Source organism: Diachasma alloeum, unplaced genomic scaffold (genome assembly GCF_001412515.2).
Source record: "Diachasma alloeum isolate Michigan unplaced genomic scaffold, Dall2.0 Dall_scaffold_00286, whole genome shotgun sequence".
Lineage (NCBI taxonomy): Eukaryota > Metazoa > Arthropoda > Insecta > Hymenoptera > Braconidae > Diachasma > Diachasma alloeum.
Genome location: NW_021680425.1, coordinates 1,113,909 through 1,135,797, shown reverse-complemented (window position 1 = coordinate 1,135,797; position 21,889 = coordinate 1,113,909). Strand labels below are relative to the sequence as shown.

The 21,889-nt window shown below is 38.4% G+C and overlaps 3 protein-coding genes across 4 annotated transcripts; 1 reads left to right on the top strand and 2 right to left on the bottom strand.

Moving 5' to 3' along the window:
• Positions 1 to 10: 10 nt before the first annotated feature.
• Positions 11 to 11,407, bottom strand: LOC107038699 (attractin). Of its 2 annotated transcripts, none has more exons than XM_015257943.1 (6): positions 11,039 to 11,407; positions 7,658 to 8,005; positions 3,973 to 6,335; positions 3,268 to 3,649; positions 2,871 to 3,105; positions 11 to 1,610 (listed from the first exon to the last, which is right to left on the bottom strand). In XM_015257943.1, the coding sequence occupies exons 1-6, from the start codon at positions 11,317 to 11,319 to the stop codon at positions 1,365 to 1,367; spliced, it is 3,855 nt and encodes a 1,284-aa protein (XP_015113429.1). In that variant the 5' UTR covers positions 11,320 to 11,407; the 3' UTR covers positions 11 to 1,364. The 2 variants fall into 2 exon arrangements, with proteins under 2 accessions (XP_015113429.1, XP_015113430.1); XM_015257944.1 differs by having other exon boundaries at positions 2,871 to 3,084.
• Positions 11,408 to 12,813: 1,406 nt separating this feature from the next.
• LOC107038668 lies at positions 12,814 to 18,495 on the top strand. The gene is made up of 5 exons (XM_015257891.1): positions 12,814 to 13,411; positions 13,991 to 14,249; positions 16,762 to 17,016; positions 17,099 to 17,331; positions 18,248 to 18,495. The coding sequence occupies exons 1-5, from the start codon at positions 12,814 to 12,816 to the stop codon at positions 18,478 to 18,480; spliced, it is 1,578 nt and encodes a 525-aa protein (XP_015113377.1). The 3' UTR covers positions 18,481 to 18,495.
• Positions 18,496 to 19,578: 1,083 nt separating this feature from the next.
• Positions 19,579 to 21,541, bottom strand: LOC107038660 (growth arrest and DNA damage-inducible proteins-interacting protein 1). Its single transcript, XM_015257884.1, has 2 exons — positions 20,818 to 21,541; positions 19,579 to 19,994 (listed from the first exon to the last, which is right to left on the bottom strand). Exons 1-2 carry the CDS (start codon positions 21,291 to 21,293, stop codon positions 19,628 to 19,630), a joined length of 843 nt encoding a protein of 280 aa, XP_015113370.1. The 5' UTR covers positions 21,294 to 21,541; the 3' UTR covers positions 19,579 to 19,627.
• Between the last annotated feature and the right edge of the window lie 348 nt (positions 21,542 to 21,889).

Sequence of the window (21,889 nt, the reverse complement as noted above, 5' to 3'; positions counted from 1 at the left end):
GTGAATTCAATAATTTTAGGAATAATTTATTTTACACTCTGCTTATTCTGCACGATACATCGCGTTATAAAAAGTACAAGTATTAAACTTTCGAAAAAAATGCATCTTCACTTATCCTACATTGAGTAATTATCATTATTCAAATTCGTTAATGTCATTGACAAGACGAGCTGACAACCGAGTTAATTCGTGAAATGATAATTTTGATGGCGCAGATGATTTAAATAGGAATACAATTCAATAATAAAAACAAACAATTTTAATTCTCTGATTTTTTTTGGTAAAATGACACTATACTTTCGTACAATAGAACGCTGGGTGAAAATAAAGCGTTCAATTGCATTAATACGTTATTCTAATGTTTGTTCGAGGGGGGGCAGAAGAATAAATGAAATACTAAGTCAAGCTTATTATTAAATGCAAGGCCCTCAATGTCTTCCTATTACTTAAGTCCCTTGGTTTAGAATTGAAATATTTATAGTGCTCTATCATTTCGAAAATATTGAAATAAAAATGAGGGTTAATACATTCGTTATCTCTCACACTTGCATGCCGCCAAGCATACCACGAAATAAAATGAATTAATAGATCTGATTCGTTATCTCTTCTCATAACTGTACAATTTTTCCAACTCTCCAAATTCTCCCAACCAATTTCTTTTATTCTCTGTTTTTTTGATTATCACCATCGAGTTTCAACAAATTGCTGCACTAACCAGCACATTCAAAAATGGTACACGTAGGTTTATTTACAATGTTGTATGTGGGAGAGAGCATTTACACCGTAAGTAGCCGTTTTGTTTTTCTTTTAAGGCGGGCCATTTTTCAAAGCAGTCTAGATAATCAGCCTTATCCAGTCCACGTCAAAACTCTTAAACTCTTAAAAAAGTTTAATTCGAGAAAGAGAATAAAAGAAAAATTGTTAACCCAGCAGAATGAACATCTGCAAACATATATGTTGACGGGCAGAAAACAATTAATTGATGAATCATTGCCATTAAATTGATGTGAAAACGCATAAAATACATGATAATTTACGCTGCAAAATTATCAATTCAGTCGAAGGTTAAAAACATTCTAATTGAAAAAGAAACTTCATTTGAATCGAGTAGAGGTTGATCTTCCCACTAATCATGGAAGCCTCATTGCCACAATGATATAATTTCCTCTCGTAAAAACAAGGATGAAGCTAAAAAAAATACCGGGAAATAAAAAAGATCACTCGTGATTACAGAATAAATTTGAATTTGTCCAAAGGAGTAGGTCACGTCAGTTGCTCTCGGGGATTAAAAAACAATAAAATAATGTTCCAATACATATGAAAGCACAAATGGTGGAGATTAAAGTGATTACCTTCATCCAACGCTAGATGCAGGTTGAATCTGGATGTTGACTGGCGGATTTTCTTGATTTTTTGGGCTCCTTTGTTGTCAGTTCTTGTGAAGGCCTTCTTGGACTGCCCAGGGTGACTAGTGCAGATGCAACTGCTAAACCAGCACTCTGACCTGCTGGTGTGTAAGGCTCACCACCCGTTGGCAGTCTGACTAGCAACGATAAAACAGCTGCTCTATTGCCACTGCATGGCTCCAGGGCAATTGGACTTGGAGCATCCTGAGGATCAGCAGGAGAATTAAATTTAATGAGAAGAATAATGCGGTGTGATGCGTTAATTAATTGTTAACGATTTCAGTAAACTCGGGGTTTTAAAGACATGGCACTTCCTTATTGATAAATCTCAATTCTTTATTAAGGAATGGAGCCAGCATTCCCTCCCGCAATTCTTTCAGATACGTACTTTAATCATTCGTCATTTTGTTCATTGTTATTTTGCTTCTGAATGGAAGCTTTTTAATCGTTCAAATTTAAGTTTTAGATTTTTTTTGTGTGTGTACGTGTGTAATAAAGCTTTTATTTAATTGTTCACTATTAATTAAAATTTAAATCATCGATTATTTTTTTCTATTTTCGAATTTTTTCGAAAATCGGTTGTCCCGCGATAAGTAGAAAAATGTTCTTAATTGATTGAATGATGGCTTAAAAAATTGTTTGGATGTCCTTTTGACCGAGTTCGAAGATGAAGGCGATAGTAATAATCGTTATTTTGATTTATTTGAAAATTTTCAAAAATTTTGTATTTTTTGAAAATCAGAATTACGGGGATATCTTTGAATATCTTGCTCTAAATGAATTTAATCATAGTTTAAAATGTTTGCTTTAATGCCATTAAGTCGAAGTTAAAGGATGATTATGATAGCTACATAATTTTTTTTAATTTTTATGATGATGGTTGAAAATTTCGAATTTTGGTTTCTTCATGTTCATATTTCTCTGTGTCCAATCATTGGACGAAATTCAATGCTTTATTTAAATATACTTTTATATATTGCCAGAGAAGACTAATTGAAATGAAGTCTAGAAGAGTTGATTGAATTGATCGTAATTCAGGAGATTACATAATGAACTTTCCATTCCACTTTTATGGATTTTATGCAATATTGGCATTTTTTGTTGAAAAACAAGCATTTTCTAACACGAAATTAACAATTTCAATTTATTTTTCCATTAAATTCTAAATTTTCAATGGCAAAATTCTTTGTAAATTCAGTAGAAATACACATAAGTATTTCCACGAAGTATACCGGAAACGTAATATTACCTGTCACTCTTATCATTCTCGTCTAATTCATTGAATCGTAGATTATTATCCCATATTATCATCGTATTGTCATCACAACAGAAATGAAGACTTGTTATTGTTAATAAATTTACCGATCACCCAGTGACGCTTGAATTATTAAAATACCAATTACCCTTTTCCTTTCTGACGTTATTGTACCCCAGTAAAATTGAATCATTAAAATATCAACCAACCTTTTTCTTCTTCCTGACGTTATTGGTCTCCGCATCGTTTCTCTCAATATCCGGTGGAATATCACGCCTCTCAATCTCCACCAGGACTTGGCTGAAGGCACGACTGGCCATCTGTTGCATCTCGACGAAGAGTCTCTGGCGTCTCCGATACATGTCATATTTCTGCTTTATTTTCCATAATATGGCTGCCACCAGTAGAAGAGCAAGGAAGCACCTGTGCGTTGTCATGTAATCTCTAGTTTACAAGTTAGTACTGCCTGAGGTTTAGATCAATAGAAATGGGTGCAGATGGTATGGCATGCAATCGAAAATAAACATGAACCTCCGATGAAAAAAAAATTAAAAATACAAGAAATGACACCTTCTTTCCCCATTTATACAACATCGGCGTACTTACGTGGAGAATGTGATGAAAAATTGCTGTAGATTGAGTTTCGAGTACTGGGAAAATGATATTTGTATCCAGAGGGGCGGTTGAAAATCATAAACGTACACGTAAAACGTCGTTAATGTCGTGTTATCCTCACTACCAAAATTATAGTCAGCCTTGCTGAAGCGATGCTTATACGTCGTACAATTGGCACCAAGTAGGAGTGGCTTCTCCGGACTGTTGGCTTTCTTTATCGTTATATTCATTTTCGCTAGTACAGAGCAGGCTATGGAAAATTCAGCGTCGACGTCTGGTTTCGACGGGGAATTCTTAAAATTTATTGCTCTGTAATGGCGATCCTCCTTCTTGCTCAAATTGAATGTGAACTGGTAGTCGATTGCTAAATCGTCTGCGAAAAATTGAAGAAAGATGAATAGAAATATTTTTCATTCACGCACATTGGATCAAGAAAATTATTCATAAGTCAATAGCAATTTCCCTCCTATTGAGAATAATGCAAAATATCTTTCTAACTTGAGAAGATTAAACGTCACAGCGTCAAAAATTTCTGTTGTGCATTGCAAAAATACATTTCCTCATTTATACCTCAGATCAAGACAGAACCTCCCTCAAGAAATATTCTTATAATAAGAGAAACCTAGATTAAGAATAATCATCTCGATCCATAAATAGTCCCCTCTCACAAAAGATCATGAAATTCCTGAATCTTACAGAAGCACGATCCCTTCGTGGGGTCTCCATGGTACAGACTAGAAACGTCACAGCGTTCGCAATTATCCCCAATAATGCCCTTAGTCGTGCAAAAGCATTTTCCAGTTTCACTGGTGCACTCAGTACCCTGATTATTGCAGGAGCAAGGCTGACAAGTGGCCCCATTCAACGGGCTTCCAAAATACCCAGGAATGCACTTATCACAGTGCGCCCCCCTGGTCAAATTGCCACACGGTTTGATGCAGTCACTGCTATTCCCATAACACGTACTATGGCCATTGCACTGACAAGCTGGACAGCTCGTGAAGAACCACCTCTCAATGGGACAAAAGCCCCCATTTCTAGCATTAGGACCCCTGGATCCCCCAGGCATACAAATACCCTTTCCCGTCTTGGAGCCATCATCACACCACCCGCACTCGGGATCCGATCGGCAATTCAAGCACGACGAATAAAAGCTGCACCACTCCTTTCCCGTCTCCGTAGCCCTACACCTGGCCCCATTAGTCGTCCACTCCCTGCACTGGCCATAAGGAAAACTCACTGGATATGCATTCTTATCAACACACTTTCCCTCATTCTGACACCATATGCAATCATTCTCAGTGCAATTACTGCAGTGTTTGTAATTAACACATGGACTCCTACACGAGTCCATTGTCAACCGTTGCGCCTGTATAGCAGTGCCATTCATAAAACTGATATCCCTTATCTTGGTGATTTGTTTGCAAGGGCCATTCGGCCATGACCACACGCAGTCCTGATTATTGGAGCACGCGTGACACGTGTGCAATTGAGGACACTCAATTCCCGTGTGCAATTCGCACTGATCAAGACTTGTGATACCAGTGAGTGGTGGTGCACTCGGTGTCCTGCCACACACCTCATGAGCGCATCCCTTCATACTGCACCAAACGCAGTCGTAAGAAGTTTGCACACAAGCTGAACAATCAGTCAGTAATTTGCACAGCTCCTTGTGCGATGTCATACCACGGGGCTGTGTATCATCGACACACTTCATGTAAGTGGAATCATGCAAATTATCATTCTGCCACAATTTCTGTCTCAAACTCCTCGTTATCTGTACACAACGATCCTGCCTCTTGTCCCAGATGCATTTCAATCCAGTTCTAGATATTAAACACTGACTCTGGGACGTCAAATGTTCACAACTACCCGGTGTATACATCAGCATATCCGACAACATCTGACCATCAAAGCCCCCATATATGTACATAGATTGTCCAAATATCGTTGCACTGTGACCGTACCTTGGAAGATCTGACATTTCACGTGGCATTGGAAACTGATGCCACGAGTCACATGTCACATCGTATGCTATTGTATCAGCTGAATAACAACGTGCACCGTGCGAATGTATTGTATCGTTGTGCGTATTACCACCGAATATTAGCATAATACCGTCCGATACGAAGACACCAGTGTGAAAGAAACGGGCGGAAGGGGCCGATGTCAGTAGACGCCATACACGTGTATTTGGATGATAAGAGTAAATACGACTCGTCAATACTTGCGTATTCTGCGATTCCGATACATAACCACCGTACACGTAAATGTGATTTGTCAGTGGATCGTGTGCAGCACTGTGTCCATAACCGCCCTTTATAGGAAAACCAGTGGAATCGACGATTCTCCACTCTCTCGTGCCAAAGTAGTACTCCTGAACGGTATTCAAATAGCCGTACTGGGGTGAATGGCCAAATATAATGACCATTTTTTCATTTCTATCGTGACTGTGGACGAGATTAGCTGTGTGCCCAGCCACTCTCAGTGGTCCACACATTGTTCTGTTGTTACAATGATGACGCACTGTTACATTCTCCCATACTTTGGCTGATATGTCAAAGGCCCATAATTCATTGGTTACTGTGGAATTTTCAATAACCCCACCGTACATGTAGATCTTGTCGCCGAATAGAACACATGAGTGTGAGTAGCGGGGCAATGGACGTATTCCCTCAATGTGCGGTGTCTCCCAGACATTGCCCGTAAAATCGTAGACGTAAATCATCTTGGAACGGTGAAAACTCTCACCGCCTACGATGTAAAGTGAGTCATGCCATACGATTGAACAGTGACTGGCTGAACCCTCGGGTGAAAAGTCTTTGTAGGGTATGGTACCCCAGTAGCCACGCTCAACTCGTTGACTGCAGTCTGAGCCTTTGTAACCTGGGGCACAGTTGCACTCGTTTTTCTCACGATTGCACTCGCCCTGGTCGTGATGGTGGGAGCAATTGTTTGGACACACTGATGCGTCACATGCCTCACCTGTCCACATGGGGTCACAAGTACATGCACCGTCGATGCATACACCGTGACCAGAGCAATCGATGTGAGAGTATCTGGGAACATTATGGGGAACATTGATTAAATGTTCATTCACGGTTATTGGGTATCACCTCTACTCATTACGGGGTCGTCGTGTTACTAATTATTTCATTCGTTAGGGCATTATTGATGGCGTGAATTATTTGCCTGAACATTAGTTATTAGGGGTTTATGGTTTCAGGTTTTTAAGCATTCGGTTTCAATAATGGCAATTTGTCTGGGGGATGATGGGGAGAGTGGAGCGCTTGTTAGTGATTTGAAATCAATATTCTGTGGATAAACAGAGATTTCAAGATTTAAGGAGATTCCAGTATCTTTTGCAAATTTGTCAATTAAATTCTGAGAGAAACATTAGAAAAAATTCATGAGTATTCAGTGGCATTCAAATTTCGCACAGCATTATTATTTTTTTTAAGATTCGGTGTTCATAAATAAATAATTGATAATTTTTTAACTTTCGGCAAAGCGATTTTTTTCAACTTGTAATTTTCAAAAATTTCAATTTTTTAGTGATTTTATCAATCTCCATCCAAAAATAAACTTTCTAATTTTTTTTTTAATTTGTAAAATGTTTTCTAACGGTTGAATATCGAAATTCAAATTCAGACCTGCAAAGTTTAAATAATAAAATGATTGTAAAATGTCCGGAAAATTAGGGTCAAATGGGGCTCAAATAAAAGCTTTGATGTTCGACTACAGCCGTAGAGAAGCTTTTCACTGGAGAAAAAATAGGCAAAGTACTCGGATTTTCTTAAAGTCGATCACAAACGCTGCACTTTGCTCCACTCTACCATTTTTCACTTTAGTTTTCCTTGACATAACAATCGCTATGTTCATTCGTGTTTCCCGTTGAATTATTTTCCCTCAAGTTGTGGAATCTTTATTAATTTTTGTGTTCATTGAAATTTTTAAGAGATTTTTATCTGCTGGAGTTTTGGATAATTTTTTGCATTGTCATTTTTTCATTGATCAGATCATGAAACTTTTGTACTGATAAGGGTTGATGTAAAAGTAATTGTAATGATGACGAAATGATTTGTGCTGAATGTCCAGTAATTAATTTCGACAATGAATGGAGTTGAAAGAAGGGCAAACTCTTTCACACGTAAAAAACATTTGTACATATGATTATTTAACTCTCCTATACTTAAATATCCCCCAATTGAATTTTCCGCTGACGAATATTCTGCTAGTTTCAGCTTCGTGTGCCTAATCTTTTCAATCGAATATTGATAGGATTGTTTGACCCTGGACACTTTGAAAAACTCGAAAATTGAATGAGTAGAGGTGGTATGGTATTTTTCGACATGTTTATTGGTATAATCATCATGTTTACCTGCTTGGACATGCATTTATCTTGTACGTTATGTTGAATCCACTCATGTTATAAGCAACATCCGAATAAAAATGTAGGAAGACACTGCCGGAGCGTGCAATCACCTCGGGGACACGTCGTATGTGATATCCGTCCTTGTGCATAAGTCCCGTAAATACACCCAATAGTGGTGCCTCTACGCTGTCTCCATCGTATATGTATAAATGATCCCACCCGCATTCTGTTGCAAATTCCTCTATATGCATACGTATGGAGGAATTTGGACTACTCTCGATCAACCACGAGCATTTAACGTCTGTCGTGTAATTTCCAGTGCCATCGTGAATGCTACCGGATGGTGCTGTCAGTCTGCAATACAAGAGATACATTTGTGTGATTAATTATTTCGGATGAACAGGGATATTCAATATCGCTTGATTGATTATTATGGCAATCACTGGAAAGATTGCTGGGATGGAGACAAAGGATGAGTGTGTTCTATCAATGCATGGCAAGCACCGAATTCTTGATACGACATCGATATAAATAGCATCAATCAACAAACTGGATTCTTCTTAATTCTTTATCGTTCTTGCAGGCGAATCATCTTGTTATGCGAGTTTGCAGGAATCGATGGGCTCATTTTGGAGCTTTGGGAAATACTTTTAGACTGAAATAAAAATTCATCATCGAATTCGATCAAGACGAGTTCCTTTTATTCTTCTCATTCCTATTCTTGAGTCTGTGGCTAATGTTATTGCGATTTTCGAATCTATTTTTAATCAATTTCATGGAAAACAATTGCGGATGACCAAACTGGATTCTTCTTAATTCTATTATACTGTTAAAAAATTGAGGCTGAAATCTTTGGTACTCCACTGAAATTTCAATGAATTTCGTCATTGAATATTCAAAATTTTATAGAAAAATCGATGACAGGTTGAAATTTGAGTTGAATTATTCCCTGAAAGTTGATGAAAAGAGGAAAATTGAAGTAAATATATTCTTGGAACTTGACTTAATTGGAAAATCAACGTAATTTGGCGCTGAATATTCATATTTCAATTGAAAATTTCACGAAAATTGAGAATTGTTGTTTACTGCTGTTGAAAAATTTGGAATTGTATAGAATTTTCAGTGAAATCCGAAATTTTAGGATTTTTTTCCGTAAATCCGATTCAATCTTATTCTCCTACAAATTAATAGTCTATTGCACACGAAATTTCATTTTTTTTCTAAGAGCCTTGAAAAAATATCTTCAAAATGAAAAAAAAAATTGCTGAGTTACATTCTATCGATTTTGAGTTCTGCACGATCACAATTTGTTCTGCCATCCTCTTTTCTATACTCGAGTTTTTGAAATCGTTATAATACGCAATATGCGTGTGGCTAATGTTATTGTAATGTCTCAACCTACTTCGAATCATTTTCGTAGAAAAAAATGCAGATGACTAAACTGGATTCATTTTAATTATTTTTCATTCTTTTGTGCGCATCATCTCTTTATGGGCTATAATATCATTTCATCAATGTCTTGACCGAATAACGCTATTTGCATGAATCAGTGCTCATTTTGAAGCCTTAAAAAATCCCTTTAAAATAAAAAAGAAATCAAAGATTGAATTTCACTTTGCTGATTTTGAGGTATTACCGATTAAAAACGGCTCCTCTCACTCTTTCGTCTCCTATTCTCAATTTTTTAAGATCGTTTAAATACGCAATATGCGTGTGGCTAATGTTATTGTGATTTCCCATCCTACTTCTAGTCATTATCATGAAACGAAATTGCAGATGACTAAACTGAATTTGTCCGAATTCTTTTTCGTTCTTTCATGTGGATTATTCCGTAATCCAACGTGCAATAATGATTTCATCAATATATTTCTTGACCGAATGATGCGATTTGTATGAATCAAGGCTCATTTTGAAGCCTTAAAAAATACATTCAAAATGAGAAAAAAACTGAATTTCACTGTTGATTTTGAGTTAGTACTCCGCTCGACTATTTCTTAATATCATTTGACTGCGCAACATGCGTGTGGCTAATGTTATTGCGATTTTTTATCCTACTCCAAATCATTTTCATGAAAAGAAATTGCAAATGATTAAACTTGACTCATTTGAATTATTTTTTGTTCTTTTATGTGGATTATCCCGTTATGTGCAATGATCATTTCATTAATGGCTCTCGAGCGAATGATGCGATTTGCATGAATCAGGGCTTATTTTGAAGGTATTTTTTATGGCTTCAAAATAAGCTGCAAAATGGAATTCACTCTGTTGATTTGGAGTTATTACCGATCAAAAACAATTCTTCCCATCCTCCTCTGTATTATTTATAAGATCATTTGACTACGCAATTTGTGTGTGGCTAATGTTATATTTCCTAATAATTTTTATGAAATGAAATTGCAAATGATTAAACTTGATTCGTTTGAATTATTTTTTGTTCTTTTATGTGGATTATCCCGTTATGTGCAATGATCATTTCATGAATAGTTCTCCCGCGGATGATGCGATTTGCATGAAGCCTTAAAAAATACTTTCAAAATAAGAAAAAACAAAAACGGATGTTCATTCCATTGATGTTGAGTTATTACCGATTAAAAAAAATTCTTCCCACCCTCCTCTCTATTCTCAATTTTTCCAGTCCGTTTGAAGACGCTGTATGCGTGTGGCTAATGTTATTGCAATTTCCCAACCTCCTCCCAGTAATTTTCCTAAAAAAATCACAGATGACTACACCCGAGGATGTTACCAACCTCTCATAAATATTTACATGAGAAGGAACGAACGTGAATGACGTAAATAGAAAGTCCATGGTTTTCCATCACCTCCATAAGGTGGCGGAAAACCGAGTGCCCAGGAAAAATACAGTTATTAAACAGATAACAGCCGTCTTAATTCCATCACTCTAATGGATAAAAATAACATGATCATTAACTGGCCGTGAAGACTTAGCGTTATCCCATGCCACTCCGGAGATTCGCAGAACCGTTACTCGAGACGAAGAACTATTGCAATGGTGACCTCGGAACTCTGTTGCGAAGTTCAAAGGGAAGTCGCCGAGAGTGTCAAGAGATTCCGGATTAAATATCGCTATAGAAGAATGTTACTGGAGGAAGAAAGGCCCATGCACCCGCTGATTAGCCGTGACAAATACGACTCTGTTTATTTACGACCTGATAAGCTCCACGAGGCAGTGGCAGCAATAAACGCATTAATTTGCGGAGCAAAATAGGGTGAATGATCGGCAGTTGGTGGACCTATTTGGCAAGCCCAATGTGCTCTACACACCTACATGAGTACCACCTGACATCCACGCTGGACAGGTGCAGAAGGGGAGGGCCCGACAGTTACGTACAACCCCAAAACAAAAAATTCAACAACGAGAAAACTTACCTGACTTTACCGCTGCAGTACTGACAGGCTGGCCCCTGCCATCCATCATGACACAAACAACTACCATTGACACAATCACCGTTGACACAATTGTCCAGATCGCAAGTTGTCTCTGGGGCGGATGATGCTGTTGCGGCACCCTTCAACAACGCCGCCCAAACTATCACAGCCCATAGCAACGCGTAAGGGACATTGCACGGTAATTTATCATCGCGATCGTACACTTTTCGCCGATACTTTGATTTATATAGGAACAAAAACATCTGCACAACTTCTGCCATTTTGCTGGGCTTCCATGTCAGAGACAATGGCCGATGGCGGAACACGAGTATACTCTCTATTTTTCTCGATTCGACTCGTTGTTGAGTGCTCGCTACACTGCCGAAGTCGAGAATGCGGATCGAGGGGACGATGTGAAGTTACTGGAGTTGGGGGGGGAGAGGTGCGAGCATGGTTGAAGGTGCAATGCATGAGGGGAGAACTCGCTAGTGTTGCGTAGGCAACTAGCAACGATTGGGTCCCTAGGCTGTCCGCCATGTTCCCTAGGTTTTTGGAGAAATTACGAATTAGAATGGGGGTGACGATATCGGGGGGGCTTCGTTCATACTTCCACGACTGTACATATCCCCAACTGTGCATCGACTTAGGGAACAACTGTACATAAATTCAACTGCACATAAAAAAACTGTCCATAACCACATCTGTCCACCATCCTTGCAGTCGGCCAAACAGTGTCGATAGAGTAGAAATTGCATTCGTTTTATTTGCAGTCGATATTAATTATGGATGGCGCCATGTATCCCACTATAGCACAAATGATCGTCGAACAAGGTCCGCGATTCTAGCGGGTGTCCACTGTTAATTACACGCGTATGTATCCCAAGTAGGCTCTTTTGAATTGACACTGCGTAGCGCAGTCTCATTTGAATTGAGACATCAATATTAGATTGCATTTTCAATTTTATTAAACCATTCAATGATATTAGATTGATGTCTCAATTCAAATGAGACTGCGCTACGCAGTGTTAATTCAAAAGAGTCTATTTGGGATACATATGCGTGTAATTAACAGTGGACACCCGGTAGAATCGCCGACCTTGTGCGACGATCATTTGCGCTATCGTGGAACACATGGCGTCATCCACCATTAATATCGACTCCAAATAAAACGAATGCAATATCTACTCTACCGATACTGTTTGGCCGACTGCAAGGATGGTGGAGAGATGTGATTATGTACAGTTGAATTTATGTACAGTTGTTCCCTTTGACTTTTCACAAGTCTATGCACAGTCGGGGATGAAGTACGAATGAGCCCCCCACCCCTAAAAAAGTATGCAACGCTGGTAATGTTGCGCAGGAGGGGCTAGTTCGGTTGGGAGGGCGCCAGGTAATGGGGCACTTGGGCGACATCTTGCGGGAGGGGCGCTGACGAGAGCTCGCGCTGAAAGTCGCGCAGAATAGTCGAAATACGAAACAAACGACGGGCCATCACCGAGTTGCACAGAAGCTCCGAACGCTTCTCTAAAAAATTGGGGATAATTCTTCGGGATAATTAGGATTTCTTGGGTATTCAATTCGTCAACAATCGAGAGACTGAGGTTTGCGATCATTAAGGATTTTGAAGATCCTGATTTTTCAAGTGCAATGGTAAATTTCTCGGCGGAAGTCTGAGCGAATCTCGGGGGAGGATTGACTTCGCTTCGGCAATTTGAATTATTTTGAAAAATTGAATGAGGGGAGTGGATTGAATCTCATTATATTGGAGATTAAGGATGATTGGGCCGTCGTCGACTGCGAGTGATGTGGCAAATCGCGAAGAGGATCCAGTGAGAGTTAAACGAAAGCTCTTTGAGGACTTGGATATTGACAGTTTTTGCGAGGAATTTCAGACGACGAAAAAGTGTCACTCGATGGGGGAGGATGAATTGGGGATGTCCCAGGTGGTGCATCCGTCTGGTTTTTCAGCGAATTCCGGACAGGATACGTCAGGACCGGTGGCGAGACTGGAGGTGCTCGTGGTGGATGGTACCTGGGACGTCTCGAGCCTCGGGGGTGCCGATCTGATTGACCTTTCGTCATCGATCAGCGGGAATTCGGGGGTGCAGGGTATCGCTGACGTGGGGAATATTGATGGTAATTATGGCACCATTCTTTATAACTGGGAACCAACTGTCGAGGATGCGGGACATTTGACGCAAACGTGCACCTCGGAGCAACAGACGTCGAGTGCTGGATCATCGATGTCTTGTAGCCAGCCGGAGGACCAGGAGAATGGAAATCTTTCGTGGCTTTTGGATTTCAAGCTCGATTCGCTTATTGAAGCGCCAGAGGATAAACCCCCTGCGCCACAGCCGCGTAATAATTATGCAGGTGAAGGAAAAGATGCTTTGGGCCTTTTTTTTTAATTGATGGTAATTCATTCCGTGGAGATATTTTTCAATATCTTGCCACCGAAATTCACAAGAACTTCGCTGATTTTTAGAAGAAACAGAAGCGTTGTATATGGTTTTGTTATTTATTACTGAAAATTTCATGAGTTTCTTCATCTTGATGCACAAAAAATATGCTAAAAGTATAAAAATTTCTTTTCCTTTTTTTAAAATTAATTTTCAATTCTATACTTTCTCATTTTAATACACGCAAATTGAAATTTTTAATTTTGTTATTTTTTATAACAATAAGAGGCTTGAACAGCATTTTTTGTTCATTATTAAAATTTTTACGAGTTTCTTCATATTGATATACAAAGGAAGATGAAAAAGTTTGAAACATTTGTCTTTCCTTTTTTAAATTAATTAAAATTTCGAGTCGATTATTACTGGAATGTTTAAGTCCTTTCTTCATCTCATTACAAAAAATTATAAGAGGTAGAAAAAAGTTTAAATTTTTCTAAAACTAACATCGAATTAATGGCGTTGACTTCATCATCATGCAATGTGTCTCCCTCAGGCTCTAGAAATCGAAATACCGGGACCAATCGAGTGGACACAAATGCCCCGTACGTAACCGAGATTCGTGGCAATTACAACGAGCATAACCCGCCTGGCCGTCAGCCCCAATCAACCTCCTATGCATCAGATAATCGAAATTTCTCGACGTCTCGCTACGGCGGTCCAAAGAAGCCCCCCTTCACCTACACAGAATTAATAGAGCACGCTCTCCAAGAACGAGGGGAATTGACGGTCTCCGCGATATATCAGTGGATTTCGTAAGTAAAAATCAAAATATCCGTCGTCCTGAGGAATGTGCATGTTTGTAAATTTTTCATTTTATTTTTCTACTGGACCTGTACACGTAAAAGACAAACGTGAATTTTACGTTTGGATGACTGTGTTGGTGGGAATGTGGGGGTGAGAAAGGGGGGGTTTGGGATAGGTACAGAGTGGTACCACTGCCCCCAAATGCACGGTACTACCTGGTACCGCGTCCTACCCTCGTCTGTTCGTGCTTCCGTGGTGCTCCGTCTATGCTTTTTCGGCTTCGATCGTGGTTACTCCTTCATTCGTATGATTCTGGGATTTTCAACGGTTATCTAAATCTCTGAACCACTCGAAAATTTATTTCCAGGTAATAAAAATGCTCGGGATTATGCAGTCGTACATATATATTCATACCTTAATCATTTTTGACCTCTCTTCGTTTATTTTTACCCCCGAAAAGTCGGAGGGGTTTATGTATTTTGCAAAAATCGAGCGCACATCCACGCGTGGTTGAATCTATTTTATTTCACGAAAACCAAGTAAAAGTGGCTTTGCATGTACTTGAAAGAAAGTCGAACCTGAGGATTCTGCCCGATATACTGGTGTAAAGGCTAATTATTTGAATTATTCCGAGAAATGATAAGTCTGGATAAGCCTGGGGTTTTCGACATTATTTAAAAAATAAATCGAGAAAAAAATGAATCTTAATGATTAATTAATAACCACTAGGCGAAATCGAAAATTTGTAGAACAGGAAAATATTCATGGATTGGGGCCTCGGACAATAAAAAATTTGAAATTAGGAGAAGAAAAATTTTATTGAGAACTCTAAACAAAAAAATTATAAATTAAATCATTTAAAAAGAGAAAAATAAGACCAAAAATACTAAAACTTGAAAATTGAAAATTAAAAACACCCCACGAAAGAGTTGGAAAAGAAAATTCAAAATTGAAATTTGAAGAATTTCCGAGAAAATGACAAATTTCCTGTGCTTCATGTTGTGACTCATGAAGTTACGAAAATTGTGCTGTCCCTCGACTTTTCTCCCGTTACACAAACAATTTGAAATTGGGAGGAGGAAGAAAATATACTGAGTGCTCTAAACAAGAAAAATTATGAGTTTAATCATTAAAAAGACCCCAGGAAATGAAGACTGACAAATTTCCTGTTTCATGTTGTGACACATGAAATTACGAAAATTGTGCTGTCCCTCCTATTTTTCCCTCCTGTTTCTCCCGGAACAAAACGAAATTTTCAGATTCTTTAAAATTTTTTAAATTCCAATTTTCAATTTTTATTTCATTTTCTTCGACCACTTAAGAATAACTTTTTCGTCAGGGATTTTTTTCTCACGTGTTTTTGGGCTTCGAATGGTTGTATTTCACTTGATGTCATGTTTACGGTCATTGGGGCGTGTAAACGTATCGTTTACCACCGACAAAACTGTTTTCTGGCCGTACGCAGAGGGCAATGAGCAGGCGTACGAAAATTGCGCGGCAGTTAACGCGCCGTGACGTGAGCAGGTGGAGGTAAATTAGCTTTCTCGAGGGTGGGCTTGATTATTTTTATTGGAATTACACATTTTTCCCCCGGAGCGAGATGGCACGATTAGCGACGAGGGAGACTCGGGCGATTTAAATGGGAGTATTGAGGAAGAGGTCTTCGATGGCGGTCTTTTGTCACAGGGGGTGCTTGTGCGTGCCTGTCACCGGGGGCTGAGGTTTTACGAAGGCGGGTGTCTGCAGGTCCACTTTGCTTGCATACGCACCGGTACCTTAAATCGAGAAATGTTGGGGTGAAATTGAACGAGTTGATTTGACTTGAAGGTCGTTTTGCTGTAATTTTTTGTGGATTTTCCTTGCGATATTCTATTAGTTTTTTGGATTGATTTCTGTTGTAAAATTATGCAACTTTGTTGTGAGTTCTGGGATAGATATTTGATGGAAATTAATCAATAGATGGTCATTATTCTGAGAGAATTCTTGGGAATGAAACTTCCAAGTTTTGGTTGAGAAACTAAAAATATAAAATATAGAGCGGAAAAAAGTGAAAATTTATGCACAAGAAATTCTATACAATAATTTTCAAGAGGATAATTCATATCTAAAAATGAAAATCTGTTCACTTTTTCTCTCAACTTCTTGTTGAAGAATGGAGCGGTAGGTTTTTCCAAACCAGTAGCGAACCAGTGAAATGGTGCGACTTGAAAGTCGACTTAGCCTTTAGCTGAGTTTTCGAGGAATATCTCCGACTCTTAGGGAGATAACTGAATTTTTGGAATAATCGAAACGCCTTGACAAAAATTTTGTTGACTCGTTTTATGATACACGCTATAAAGCTTTATGACACGCTCTTCAAAATTTTCCACTGGAATTTTTCAGAGAATATTTAAATTCCCTTGACTCTTTCCCCTTAAATTGAATTCAAGTTTTTTTTGCGGAAAATTCAGCCAAATTTTTTTAACAGTGCACACATTGATCAGAAGTTCATTCACGTTATTATCTTATTCTCATTGACAGAGAGCACTTTCCATATTACAAGAGCAACGACGATCGTTGGAAAAACTCCGTGCGACATAATTTATCGATAAATCCACATTTTCGAAAGGGATCAAAAGCTCCTCACGGAGCTGGACACTTGTGGGCCATTGCCAATCGTGACGCCAGGCCACGAGCCTTAAGCACTCAGCAAATAACTTCTGTACCAACGCAAAAGCAAATTCTGAAGAATATTGCGGAGAGCAGTTACCCTCGCAGGAGCAATAACACAGTGAGGTACGTGTTACAAAAATTACCAGTAGTCTCCGCTCTTTTCAACGGGTTCAGGGAATAAATTGAGCGTTTTTGTTCGCTCCAGACAAAATGTAGTCATAGATGAAGTAGCTGCGGCAACAGCAAGTATCTGTCCATCACCGGAGGAGAACGGCGTGGGTTCTGTTACGCTGGAGCACTGCGCTGAGCAGATTCTCAGCGGAATCAAAAGAGAGGTTGAAGTGCAATACCTCATGCCAATGGCAGTGCAGAATAATGCACAGGATGCTAGTCAACAGATTCAACAGGCTGAGCAGACTTGCAGGGACAAGGAAACTGGTAATTTTTATTTACTGATTGATGATGAAGTCTTCATATTTCTTCATTTCTGAATTTAAATATTTACACATGTGGAAATTAATTTTTCAAAATTGTTTAGGGTGTTTTCTTTCTGACAGATGGGGCTTCTTCCTTGAGTAATAGATTTGATTTGAGGTTTTAAGTGGTATCATCAAGGAGAGATAATTTCCCGTAGAAACTAAACTAAAATTCATCATTTGTGGAAGGAAATCATTTTTTTCAATCAAGAATTAATTTTTCAATCATGTTACTTGCAATATTCCATCTAATTAATTTTTCGAACCAAAGAAAATGTCTTTAACACAGACAAAAGTGTCTTGAGGATGATTTTCTTAACTTGAGAGACTTTTCATGCATTAAATGATATTCATACTTTCGTTAGTTTTTTTTTTGTTTAAATCTTCTTAAAGATTTGCACCGGAACATCAGAGCTTAATTTCAAGCTCTATTGAACCTAATTAAGATTTGATGGTTTAAATATGATTGATATGAAATATGAGCCATTTTCAACCTGTAGGAAATATTTTTTAATTCTGAATGTAAGTCTATTTTTTATAAGAAAAAGGAAAATTACGAACTGCCTTTGGAAATTATTTTTTCATGCAAAGAAATAATGTTTTCAGAGATTGAAAAAAAATCTCCTCATATTTTTGCAACGAGAATCTTCGAATTCTTTCTAATTTTCATAAGTAATTCAATTGAAAAATTTGATGAATGAACATTACATAACTAAAAAATACCTGGATACCTATTCATAGTACATCATCCAGAAATTATAAGATTTTGGTTCATATGAAAATGTTTATACCTGTTAATTTAGAATACAATATCTCGAGTAATCAACATCACAATGAAAATTTCATCTCATTAATCTAATAAATGTGACTCCGAACAGAGCGTGACTGTTGGAACGTTCTTGCAGACTTTCTGAACCCAGTGGCCAAGGAAGTAGTAGCCGAAGAGTGTGGATTGATTGGTGAGAGCTACCTCGTGACCGACCTGAATCCAGCGGCCCTCGGCCTAAACATGTCAGAGTCAGAAATTATCACCCCCGATCATCTCTTCGGTGAAGAACTGAGCTTTCAATTCTACGAATTGACATCCCCCTCTCAGTTACAGTCAGCCTGACACCGGGACAAAAGTCGTATTCGTGTGATAATTGTCGATGAGAAAAAACTACAGAATATGGAAATTGTCAATGGTAATGCTGGTAAGGATGTCGACAAGATCGATGGAGACGAACAATCGACGATTAACATACTTGACAGTTGATTACATTGGCTATTAATGTGCCTTAACTACTAGAATCGTAAGAGAACACGTAAAAGTATTGAGAATGAATGCTGCAATTAAGATACTGCGTTTGAGCAAAAAAACAAAAACCAAAAAAAAAATGCTTGCATGAGTCAACTCTGATAACTTATAATTTCCTTCGTATTTATCACGTTTATCTCATAGCCTTTATGGAATTGAAATCATGTTTTTTGTATTAGTCGAAGAAAAATATAATATTTACAATTTCTCAAATACTCTCATGCTTTCGAAATGAAAAGGACAATTGATTTATCGTCAGATGAATAAATGAGAACAATCGTATTCATTTTACAAATTGAAATTTATACAGTTATCATTTCTACGGTTTTTTCTGCAGTTCTTTCTGCACTGGTTTCTCAGTTGATGATGAACCCCCTCCCGAACCTCCTTTTACTTCTTCCATCATCGTGCCATAGTCAGAAATCGTTACCCCCAACCATCTCTTCGGTGAAGAACTGAGCTTTCAATTCTACGAATTGTCGATGAGAAAAAATTACAGAATATGGAAGTTGTCAATGGTAATGCTGATAGGGATGTCGACAGGATCGATGGAGACGAACAATCGACGATTAACATACTTGACAGTTGATTACATTGGCTATTAATGTGCCTTAACTACTAGAATCGTAAGAGAACACGTGAAAGTATTGAGAATGAATGCTGCAATTAAAATACTGTGTTTGAGCAAAAAAACAAAAACAAAACAAAAATACTTGCATGTGTGAACTCTGATAACTTATAATTTTCTTCGTATTTATGACGTTTATCTCATAGCCTTTATGGAATTGACATCATGTTTTTTGTATTAGTCGAGGAAAAATATATTTATAATTTCCCAAAGACTCTTATGCTTTCGAAATGAAAAGGACAATTGATTTATCGTTAGACGAATAAATGAAAAGAACAGTCGTATTAATTTTACAAATTTAAATTTATGCTTTCATTTGTACAGTTATCGTTTCTACGTTTCTTTCTCCGGCTTTTTCTGCACTGGTTCTTCGGAATCCTTGGTTTCGGCTGATGGGGAAGCCTCTCCCGAATCCCCCTTTGTTTGTCCCATCATAGAAGCCAGGAATTTTGCAGCTCTCTCCTTCTTCTTAGCCTCCTTCTTGCGTTTCTTGTCCTCCTTCTCCTTCTGCTCCAACAGTTGTTTGAATCTCTCGTCACGTGGGTCAATAGCAAAACCGAATTGCCTTCTCACTTCTTCAACCAGACGTGCTTTGCGCTCTTTAGCAGCCACTACGTCAGCCTCTTTTTTGGCTAGTTTTGCCTTCAACTCATTCTGCCATTTACCTACCATGGCCATGTTTTTGGTGATTGTCTCTTCCCTGGAAAATGAGGGAATTATTAGCGAGAGTTTCAATGGAATTTATTGGTTTGACTGTTTTGGAGATGAACACGTGTCTCAAAAAATATTCTGAAATTGAGTATCCGCATTTGGTGACTGGATTAAAATGTCGCAGATGAATTGCGAGAGATAGATAAGGCATGACAATTGCATCCCCTAAAAACGATCATAGGAACAGTTTGAAAGAGTTGTGCCAAAACTAACTGAGAAAATAGAATTAAAATTAATTATTATAACTGTGTATCTATGCCTATTTTTTCCAATCGTTGCATTACATTTTTCCGCAATTTGTTTTACATTTTTTATCTGTCATTCAAAGTGGAATTTACAATTATTGAAAATATTTTCCCAGACTTCACAACAGACATCGGCATAATCGAAATTTTGAATTACAGTTAAATTTGCAATAAGTCAATTGTTAATATTACTCACCAATTTTTTGATTTTTAAAAATAACCATCAACTAAAATTTTCAAATTTCGAATTATTTTATCAACCAATAATTGAAAAATTAAATTATCAATTATTATATTAATTTTCAAATTTCATTTACGATAAGTAAACCTAAATTACTAAAATTAATGATTGATGCCGATCTATGCTTCACCACGAAATTTCCTTCGCAGATATTAACGATTCCATTGGGTTCATTCTACCTCACCTCCCCTGAATTAAAACACACAGGGAATGTCTGAGAAATAACAACAACTTCGATTAAACCATCATCATCCCCGACTCAATTTAATAATTAAAAATCCCATTTTCTGGATGGACGAAGCCGTCACGTCGTAATTCAACTTTACCTGAGTCTGATCCCCTTCTCCTCCTCGATCTTCTTATCCTCAATCTCCTTCCATCGCTCTTGTATACTCTTCGGATAGGCCGTCCTCTCCCACAGTATTTTGTCCTGAATCTCCTCCTCCGTGGGCCAAGCGGCTCCAATCTGCCCATCCATCGCCGCCATCCCGTACCTGCCCAGCATCCTCCTCTTGTACCTAATAGTGGCGTGGAACCACGCCATGTTCTCATCGTAGGGTCTCTCGCCCTGTATGATCCTCCGATGAGAATCATTGAGGTTCGACTTCAACCTCTTCTGCATGAGCTCCTCTTTGTCCGCCTCTGTCAGAGTCTGGATGTACCTGGGTGTCTCCTCAGCAGAGCTTATGTCGAAAGGTTCGTTCTTCGACGGAACTTCTGTCGAGTAACACCTCCTCGAGCACAGCCTGTGGACACCAGCGTTCAACGTCGCACTTCGGAGCATGAGAGTCTTTGGAATCATTTTTCCAGTAAACAATTCAATTCTGAAAGAAACACTCGTGTCTGACGGATAACCTCAAAACCACTGCTCCAATGCAGCCACAGACTCCTTTGCGAATATGTCCGCGTCGAAAGAATTCACCAGTGGATGGCAAAACTACCCCACAACAGCATCTCAACTTTCGTCAACAAAATTAATCGTTCAAAACTAGTTTTTTATCGAGAATAAAGTGTATCAAACGAAGCAACTGACTCCGGCATTGACGAAGAGTTGTGATTGTGGATCACGAGGGAATTAAATTATCGCCTCGAGGTAACATCATTGTTCTTGCATTTGCTTTCCGTCGGTAACGGTACAAATACGATCAGTGAAATCTACTTTATCACAGCCCAGTGTCTTTTTCCACTGCCGTCTGATCACACTTACCGTTTCCACTGACTGCGAGTAGAAAATTCCCGCTTTGCTCAGACATTTCTAATCGCCCCAAAAACATTCCACCTCGTTCTTTCCATGATTAGTTAGTTATGGCATGTATTCATTCCATTATAAAAAAATCCAATGTAAAGTTTTTTGTCACCGGTTTATTCGGATATATATATATTATTCTTTTTTTCTAA

What these genes read in the sequence shown, in the direction of transcription:
- LOC107038699 (XM_015257943.1), bottom strand. Translation starts at nt 11,319, where the DNA reads ATGGCAGAAGTTGTGCAGATGTTTTTGTTCCTATATAAATCAAAGTAT. An exon ending in CACGAAGGGATCGTGCTTCT is followed by an intron (nt 3,650 to 3,972) that starts GTAAGATTCAGG and finishes AATTTTTCGCAG; the next exon opens with ACGATTTAGCAATCGACTAC. An exon ending in TTTTTCATCACATTCTCCAC is followed by an intron (nt 3,106 to 3,267) that starts GTAAGTACGCCG and finishes CTTGTAAACTAG; the next exon opens with AGATTACATGACAACGCACA.
- LOC107038668 (XM_015257891.1), top strand. Translation starts at nt 12,814, where the DNA reads ATGATTGGGCCGTCGTCGACTGCGAGTGATGTGGCAAATCGCGAAGAG. An exon ending in GCCGCGTAATAATTATGCAG is followed by an intron (nt 13,412 to 13,990) that starts GTGAAGGAAAAG and finishes TGTCTCCCTCAG; the next exon opens with GCTCTAGAAATCGAAATACC. An exon ending in TTGCAGGGACAAGGAAACTG is followed by an intron (nt 17,332 to 18,247) that starts GTAATTTTTATT and finishes GACTCCGAACAG; the next exon opens with AGCGTGACTGTTGGAACGTT.
- LOC107038660 (XM_015257884.1), bottom strand. Translation starts at nt 21,293, where the DNA reads ATGATTCCAAAGACTCTCATGCTCCGAAGTGCGACGTTGAACGCTGGT. An exon ending in GAGAAGGGGATCAGACTCAG is followed by an intron (nt 19,995 to 20,817) that starts GTAAAGTTGAAT and finishes CTCATTTTCCAG; the next exon opens with GGAAGAGACAATCACCAAAA.